General features: G+C 43.8%; 1 protein-coding gene across 1 annotated transcript; it reads right to left on the bottom strand.

The window, feature by feature from the left end:
- Positions 1–3,776: 3,776 nt before the first annotated feature.
- ADI1 (acireductone dioxygenase 1) lies at positions 3,777–8,753 on the bottom strand. Its single transcript, XM_031061284.1, has 3 exons — positions 8,618–8,753; positions 6,947–7,126; positions 3,777–5,230 (listed from the first exon to the last, which is right to left on the bottom strand). The coding sequence occupies exons 1-3, from the start codon at positions 8,666–8,668 to the stop codon at positions 5,099–5,101; spliced, it is 363 nt and encodes a 120-aa protein (XP_030917144.1). The 5' UTR covers positions 8,669–8,753; the 3' UTR covers positions 3,777–5,098.
- Positions 8,754–8,885: the final 132 nt, after the last annotated feature.

Raw genomic sequence — 8,885 nt, 5'->3', positions numbered from 1 at the left:
GTCCCAGCCCCACCCAAGGCTGGGGCAGCAGCCTGTGCTAAACCCAGCCACCACTTTGTTTTGTTACAGCATCACCAAGGACAGCTCACCTCCTTCCCATGAACAGCAGGTCAGCTTTAAGTTGCCTGAATCATTTGGGAAAAAAAATAAGCCTGAGGGCAGATCCAAATCAAATTCTCCCAGCTCAAATGCCTGTGATCACAGGGGAAGCCAGAGCGCAGAGCTCAGCTTGGCTGCTCTGGGCTGTGTCTGTGACCAAAGGCAATCACAGAGCATACCCAGCCCAATTTTCTACCAGCTAATATTGACAGGCACAACAGTTTTTAATTGGTACTCTGAGAAGCAGCATAGAGAATTAAACAAAATTAATGCAGGTATCCCAGAGAGAACTGCAGCAGGGGAGGCCAGAATTGAAAGAGATTCACAGTCCTTCAACTGTTGAATCTTTGCCCAAGCATTTTGGTTTTGTGAAATTTTTCTTCTTTGCCTTATCTGGATACTTATACAGTTAATAAATAATGAGAGCTGGTGACTCAGTTGCACAAAAATAGTTTTTTCAAACTGCAGGTATAGCAGAGTATTACTTTTTTGCAACCACACAAAATGTTTTGGGAATCAAGCTGTAAAATCACAATGAGTGCAGTAAATCAGATGAAATCTGCATCTTTGAGCCAGGAATATTTAAATTGTAACACCAATTCATGCCCCCAATGAGTTGATATGTTTATTTGGCTTCAGGAAATAGAAGACAACTGTCAGTGACACTATTCTCAGACTTCCTCCCCTATTTGGGGGAGAGGGAAGGAATCTGAGAATTTCTATCATTTTCCCAGGAAAGACTCCCAAACAAATCGTGTCATTTTCAAGCACAGCACAAGTCAGGTTTACAGCTTGGCCAAATATCTAAATCCACAATTTGGCTACAAAGAAATATTCTTCAAAGCAGTGCTCAGCTTGCATCTCAGCCTTATGTGCGCTGGTGTTTGCCAGCTGACATTGAATGACTGCCTTTGTCAGGAAACTGTCCCTTCTCCTAAGTTCCTAGTTCAAGGGAAGTCCTGGAACCAGAAACCTGGCAGGAGGTGCCTGTTCTGCCAGCAGGACCCGCAGGACAGGCAGCTAGCAGCTCCCACAGCTGCAGGTAGCAGCACAGCCCCTGCCCTCAGGCAGCCCAGGGCGAGACACTCACCACCAGCAGCACTTCCCTTCACCTATTTTTAGACCCCCCCCCGCAAGTGAATGTTACCATTTAACTACCAACTGGCTGTGAAATGTCTTTTCATTAAAAAAATCTAGCCACAGACACTTGCCCCAGGACATATAACAAGGAGCACAGACACCAGTTTGCCCACCTAAATGATTAAAAATCCTGCTGTCCATCCACAGTTTGCACTGAGTCCTCTTCAGAAAAGCTCTCTCAAGATGTTCATCAGAAAATGGGGTATATGCCACTTTGGGAAAGTTTGGATTAAAGCAGAAAATAATACCTAAGTACCAAAAAAGCTATCTTTAAACATCTCAATTCAGTACCATTGATCCTATTTTTTTAAACTGTAATCCTGGAGGAGCTGAAATATTTCCCATGCCTGAGTTAATGCTGCCAATATGATGTTGCTGAAACTACTTCCATGAATTTTCATACTACATCAATATACCAAGGTTTTCCACTGGCTGTGGTAAAACAGAGCCATGTTTTTGGACCAAAAATCAATTTAACTTTGCATTTTTTGGGGGGGGGGGGGGTGGTGGGTAGGGATGGGCAGAGGGAAGAAAGAAAAAAAACCACCAAAACCCACAATGAAAATAAACTGCATTTTTCATCTGAAGGAATAGCATATTCTCTTTCCCATCTCTCTGCTTTCTGGAATGTTTTCTATTAACATTTTTTTTCTGCCCATCTGTTTCCTCCCACTGTAATTTCCCACATAACCTCTTTGCAGGTGTGGAATCTTTATTCCAGCCCCAAATTGCTTTTTTCCTGGCTGACAAAAACCACTTTCAGAGTGCAAAGCTTTCACCCTTTCAAAGACATCTATAGCAGTAAAGGGCATGGACTCCAAAGTGTTGACAGTCAGACCCCCACAGCCCCTGCCACCTCCCAGCAGCAGAATGCATTGTGCTATGAAAATGATGAACAATCTCCAGTGGGGCGATCGTGTGTTATTTTGACAGCCAGGAGATGGGAGCTGTACTGGGTGTATATATTCCTCCAGAGAGGCAACAAAACAAGGTGGTTCAGTCCTGCTCCCCAGGTCACATCCTACATCAGCGAGCTGCTGAAAGCAATTGCTGCGGGCAGCTGCTTTACTGTCCATCCCTCACCACTACTCCCGACTGTAAATCTCTCATGAGGAGGATGCATGACCTGCTCTCTCTTCCTGGTCGCTCCCCCAGCCTGTTGGGGCAGCCTGCTCTGCAAGTGGGGGTTCCTGAGGGCCTGTGCTGCTGCCCCACCTCTCCTTTTGGAGACAGAGATCAAAACAGAAAGGCCCATGGGAGAAGGAACAGTCTCACCTTGGCTTCTGATTAAAAAAAAAGGAAACAAAAGCTTAGAAGGGGGATGAATTCAATGGGATACCAGGGACTGACATCAGCACCAGGAGAAAGCAGTCGTTTTACTTTACATTCAGAAACCCAATTTTCTGTGGCATATAAATCAAAGGAATAAAATCTGCTGCAGGCAATAACTGTCATTTATTCCTGTAGCTGTACCTTGAAAAATCCCCAAAGTTTGTTCTGGGAGCAGGAAGCCCCAGTGTGCTGTACAAGAGGATATTCAAGACCTCCCTTCAGACAAGTGGCACACAAATCCCTGAGCCAGTAAGGCACATGTCACAGCACAGCCTCCCTCATGTCTGTCTGACTATAGCTAAACTTCCTATTTGCTCCTAACACTGATTTTCAGACAGGCTTATGGACCACAACACAAAAGCCAGTCACGGTTGCATGGAGAGCTGGATGAGTTTCAATTTTGCAAGCATGGGTTGTGCCTGCACCTCTCCCATAAACTGAACCCACAATGGCAGATTGAAGGGTCACCTGTGTCCCCACATCTCATCTAGCTTGCAACCCAAACCCCAGGAAACATGACTTTTTTCTTTATCCTTTCCAACCTTTAAGTTTAATACAATTTCACTTCAAAATTGCAACTTCACTTTTAGAAACATTTGAAGAAATAAAACACCCAGAAATGGTTAACAGTAATGCTGCTACAAAGTGAGAAAAACACTGTTACCTACTAAAGAAGGGCTGTGTACACACACACAGGAGAGAACAGTGGGAAAGTTCAATTATCCATCATCTGCTACATTAGGAAGACCCAGGTACAGCCATTTCAACATCCTTCTAGAGTTGTTTATTAAGGAGGCTGCAAGGCAGAAGCATGTATTATATCTGGCTGAAATCAGCACACAGGCTGTAGTCAGCTCATCATCCACTGAGAGCTGGAGCAAGCAGTACATCTACCCAGCTGACATAATTCATCATTCAGAAGAGTAAAATGCTCCAGTGCCCACTGCTGGAGAGCTCCATGTCCTGTGGAAGCACAAGGAATTTACTGAAAACCAGCCTAGTGTGCCTAAGCCTACTCTTCTCCCTCTCACAGCTCAAGAAACTGAGGCACAGCAAGTGATTTGTCCCATGTTACAGAACAAATCAATGCCAGCACAAGGAATAAAAGCTGATTAATAATTACAGTAACACTGTTGTTCAATAGGTCCTAAATGTCAGCACAAAGAATAAAAAAAAAAAAAACCAAACCAATAAAAAAATCAACATACCCAGATCAAAGTAATTTTATTAATAACTCACAAGAACAAATTTGCTACATTTTACTGAGAAAAATCACAGTTTTATGTACCAGGGCAGAACTTGGAAAGCTGCATACTAAATTGCTGATTATGCAAATTTATCTTATGAACATTTTTAGACAAGAATGAAGGAGAGTTTCTTTTCTTTAATTAAAACCAGAATCCTACGTAGTTCATTAGCATGGATTCTGAGCAAAATGAATATTAATGTAGCCCACCTCTCACAATTCTACCTGCCAGAAATACCAAGAAAAAAAAAAGGTTAGAAAATGGATTCCTGAGCAACTGTAAATGTGACTAATGTCACTGCAAGGCTGGTGGCATCTTTGAAAGGTCACAGAGATCAGGAAAACCTTTTTGAGCAGAAAAAGGCAAATAATACTGCCACCTTCAAAAAGGCACAGAAGAACATCTGGGGAACTGCAGGCTGCTCAGCCCTGCTTCAGTCCCCAGGAATGTTACAGAATAAGCCATTATGGAAGGTGTTCCAGGCACAAGAAATACCAGGATGAGGCGGTGATGAGGAGCAACCAGTCAATGCCAATTCATCAAGGGCACATTCTGATTGATGCCGACTGCCAGGAGCAATGGCTCTGCAGCAGAGGGGACACCACAGGTGCCATTCCCCTTGACTCCAGCAAGGCTTTCACTAGTGTGTCCCACAGCAGCCTTGAAGCCTGACTTAGGATACAAACTACTGGGTGGATAAAGAACTTGGGTCCACTGGGCTCAAAACAGTCTGTGGTTCAAACTAAACTATCACATGGTTACAAGTGACATCCCTCAGTCACCAGAACTGGGGCAAAAGATGTTGAACATCTTACTTAACAGAAGGGAGCCCAGCCAAAGGGCTCTGTGCAGCCTGGAGAGGAGAAGGCTCAGAGGAAACCCAACTACAGCTTCCTACTAGAGCAGGGACTGTGAAGAAGACAGAGCCAGACATGCAGAGAAAGAGCAATAGACAACAACTCCAAACTGCAACCAGGGAGTTGGCTATGAAGAACAAATGCTTGGCCATGGGAGCAGCTAAGTGCTGGAGCCAGCACCCAGACAGGCTGTGCGACCTCCATCACCAGAAGTTTCCAAACATCTTGAGCAACATGATCTAGATTTAAAACTGGCATAGTAATTCACAGGGTTGGACTAAATGACCTCCAAATGGCCTTTCAATCTAAATTTTTCTATGATTCTGCGATTCCAATTTCCTATGTAAATGCAAATTTAATCAGTGAAAAGCAGCAAGGCACATTTATTCTGACAGGGCTTTGGGATGTTCCCTCTGTCAGGTCTCAGACACCATTATGTGCTTCTTCAGCCAAAAACTTCATGTACTGTTTCCGGGCAGGAAAATCGTCGGCCGGCCTGTTGTACGCAGTCCAGACGGGCTCTCCAACAAACAGCCTCATTGCCTTCACGTAATTCTGCCAAAGAACAAGAAGTGACAAGTCATTTAAGAGCTCCTTTTCAAGGGATCTTCATTCCAAAGTTAGGGTTTCACTTACACTTCTGCAGCAATTTTTGAAATTATTTCATGATGGACTGAAAGCTTCACACGTCCCAGAAAATTATAGCACTGTACTGCTGTTCCTGCTCCCAGTGCCTGCAGTGGAAGACTCTGGCCCCTATATAGTGATACACTGTGTCATGATCAGTGCCTCCAGTCCAGGCAGAAGGAGGACTTCTCCCCTTTTCAAAGAAACCAAAACCATCATGTCTGATGCAAACCTTTTGCACTGGATCCACACTACTCAGCAGTGCAGCATTTAAATCCCATTTGCCCAGTTAAACAGCAGCAACACATGTACCCAAGATGTTTACACAATGCTTTTGGGGAATACCAGAAGCATCACAGTCACAGCCATAAAAACTGAATGGGAAGTGCATAAACTACCCAAAAAATAAAGCTTACAGGAAATGAAAAGTTTCCAGATTCCAAAAGGGAAAGCAACAGCCTCTAACACCAGCTAATCAAAAACATGCCTGGTGCAAGGTACAACTGTGGCAGCAGAAAATGGGATTTTACATCCTGCACAAGTGCTCCAACCATGGAGTGATGGGGAACTCTCCTCTTCTGTCCACTATGCTATAGATTTAGACCCTACCTATTCTGTAAAACACAAACAAATTATTATCTTACACCCAGGTTCAGCAATGATAAGAATAAAGTTAGGTACCAAAAGAACTGAGCTGCAAAATGCCAGGGTCTAGAAGCACCTAAAGATTTTACTTTGAAGACAGCACTTCTGGACTAAAGCTCCTGAAGTGAACAAACACTTAAGACTTCTTGGGGACTTACAACCACAACCCCTGACGTTTTGTCTATGTAGAAAAAAAGCCTGAGAATAGTAAATGTAGTTTATTTGCTGTGGATCTCAAGATGCAGATGGGAAAAGTTGGGTTTTTCACCAAAGCAGCATCTCCCTTTCTCACACATATGAACACTGCTCTCTGGACAGCTGATTCAAAACAAAACCATTCTCAAAACCATTCCCTGCACCAGAGATGCAACTTCACCACACAGGAGACAGCATGTTTCCCCATTTTGCAGGGGTAATGCTGAGGTTACAAACACCTCTGTAAGAGCCCACAAGAAGAGAAACACAGACCAGGACTGTAAGTGCCAATCTCACACTCCCACTGACAAAAATATCTTTCCAAAGGAGGCCACCACCTGTGAAGCCAGCACCCAGCTTAGCATACAGTAGTTGCAAGTAGTGGCTCTGGACCCTTAAATCCTTCTTTCCCCAAAGCTGAATTTCACACTTGTGAAAAATGTCACTGCTGGACGTAGACATGTTCTTCTATCCCCACAAAAATACCCAACAGAATGATCCATCCACACCTTGTCCACCTCAAACAACAGCTGGGACAACTGTGGGAAGGAGAGCCCAAGGCTTGATATGCCACAGATATCCCATGGCAAAGAGTTACAGTTACAGCTGAGAAGGAGAGGCTGAATTTGTGACCTGGAGATGAAAGGTTCAGATGCTGTGAATTATTTATTATTTTTCATCCTCCTCCTCCATATTTAATATGTTTTGCTAATGAACTGCAAGTCTCAGGGCATGTAGTTGCTAATGTGATATACATTCACATGGATTTGTCATCAAAATTTATGGTAATCTACAACAACATACGTTCTCATCCAGTGTAAATCGGTGATATATGCCAGCAGGGAGGGTTATCATGTCTCCTTTTTCCATGGAAATCCGAATCCATTTGTCATCCTTGTCTCGAACATCAAAATAGCCAGATCCCTCCAGGATGTAGCGAATTTCATCATCGAGGTGTAAATGTTCTTCATAAAATGTTTTTATCTAGGAATAGCAAATATTTTGGAAAACCACTGAACATAGGAAAGCTGAAAGAAAACTGGCAGAAACACAGAGAAGCTGAGAAAGGCTTTCAAAGGGTAACTGTGTTTTAACTAACAGAGGAGACCAACATGGGTAAAATGGCCAAGCCAGCCACCTAGCCCCTGTTTCCAGACACATCTAAGCAGGCTTCTACATTCCCTTTGGAGAGGATAACCATCCTCTGAATAACAGTGATGCTTACATTCATTTGAAAGACAGATAGGTAAAACTTCACACTGCAGGATTTGGCCCTTGAGCTTGCTCAGTTTGATCATTTTGTGCTTTTTCTCCCCCCAAGACACAGAACCAAAAAGCCACAGATTATCCCATCTCTTTTACACTTATGTAGAGCTGAATTAGCTGCACAAGGTACTACTACTGTCTGTGAAAATGCAGTTACTGCCAAGCACGGCCCATCTACAGCAATCTGATGTAAACAGTGTGTCATGCCTGCCCACACACTGTGAGACCCAGCTCCAGGCTCTCTTGTCCAAGACAGGGGCAGCAACATTCTCTTTTTTATGGAATGTTGAATTCTTTGTACATGCATAGAATACAAAACACATTTTAAAAGTTCAATTAACAGAGGCCTGGGAGATTTAGTGCACAGTGTGCAGTGCAATGCCAGGTACCATCACCACCTGCTCAGGTCTGGATGATATTCAGCCACACTTCTGCAGATGTCCTTGAGCCAGAAGTGATCCAGCACAGCAGGATGAGCAGAAGTCCCTATGTCTTGTAAAGAATGGCTCATCATTCTGTCAGATAGAGCCTACCCAGGCTATCTACCTAATGAGTTACTACCTAGTTCACCTTCTCACCAAAACAAAACCACTAGAACACAATGGGCTTAAAACAAACTGGTAAATGGAAGTTTAATAAAAATATGAAGTGTCATTGGTTTACTGCCCTCAAGTCAGAGCAGCACCCAGCAGCACCTGGAGGCTGGGATGAGAAAGCTCCTTCTATGAGGCTCACCTGAACAGTGTTGAGCTGCTATGAACTTGTCAGGGTACGAGTTCCCCAAGGTAAAAAATGTTCTTGTAAAAAGAACAATTCCATGGGGTTAACACTCACTTAAAAAAGACACATTATGCAAGCAGCCATTAGGATGTAAAAGCCTTCAAAGCCCGGGCCCAGCTGGCAGCCACTTGCCTTCATCCCAGAGAGGCTCTCTGAGGACAGGTCAGCATTGGCAGAACTCTCCCGGTAGGAATCTTAGTTTTGAAATCACAATGATGGAAATGATCCTCAAAACCTTTGAAGGCAATATACAGAAGCAAAAGACCCCTACTATCTTTAAAATGATATCAAAGGTTCTTTTTTAATGTTCAGGACTTTGGTACAGGATGTATTTTAGACGTGGAAGCCTCATCCCCATGTCCCACTGGGCTGTGCAGGTGTCACGCTGGCCGGTGCGGAAACTCGCATTGAGAGCCAAGTTTCGCGTACCTTTTCCTCATAATTTGGAAGCTTGTCTTTATGTATGGTCACTATATCCATCCAAGAATAATTTTCTGCTCTCCGAATCTCTTTCAAGCATGGATCAGTCTCATAGTTATCAGCATCCAACTAAAAAAATAAACAGAGGAGGGAAAAAAAAATAAAACCAAAAAAAAAAAGGCATTCAGACGCCATTGCTAAAGGCTGAACTCAGGCGCTCGTGGGAATCCCGAGGTGCCGGCAGTGCCGGGGCGGCTCGGCCGCTGCAGGGGGAGCA

The sequence above is a fragment of the Geospiza fortis genome, unplaced genomic scaffold (assembly GCF_000277835.1).
Source record: "Geospiza fortis unplaced genomic scaffold, GeoFor_1.0 scaffold139, whole genome shotgun sequence".
Lineage (NCBI taxonomy): Eukaryota > Metazoa > Chordata > Aves > Passeriformes > Thraupidae > Geospiza > Geospiza fortis.
The sequence above is the reverse complement of the archived record's forward strand: the minus strand, read 5'-3'. Positions and strand labels throughout refer to the sequence as shown.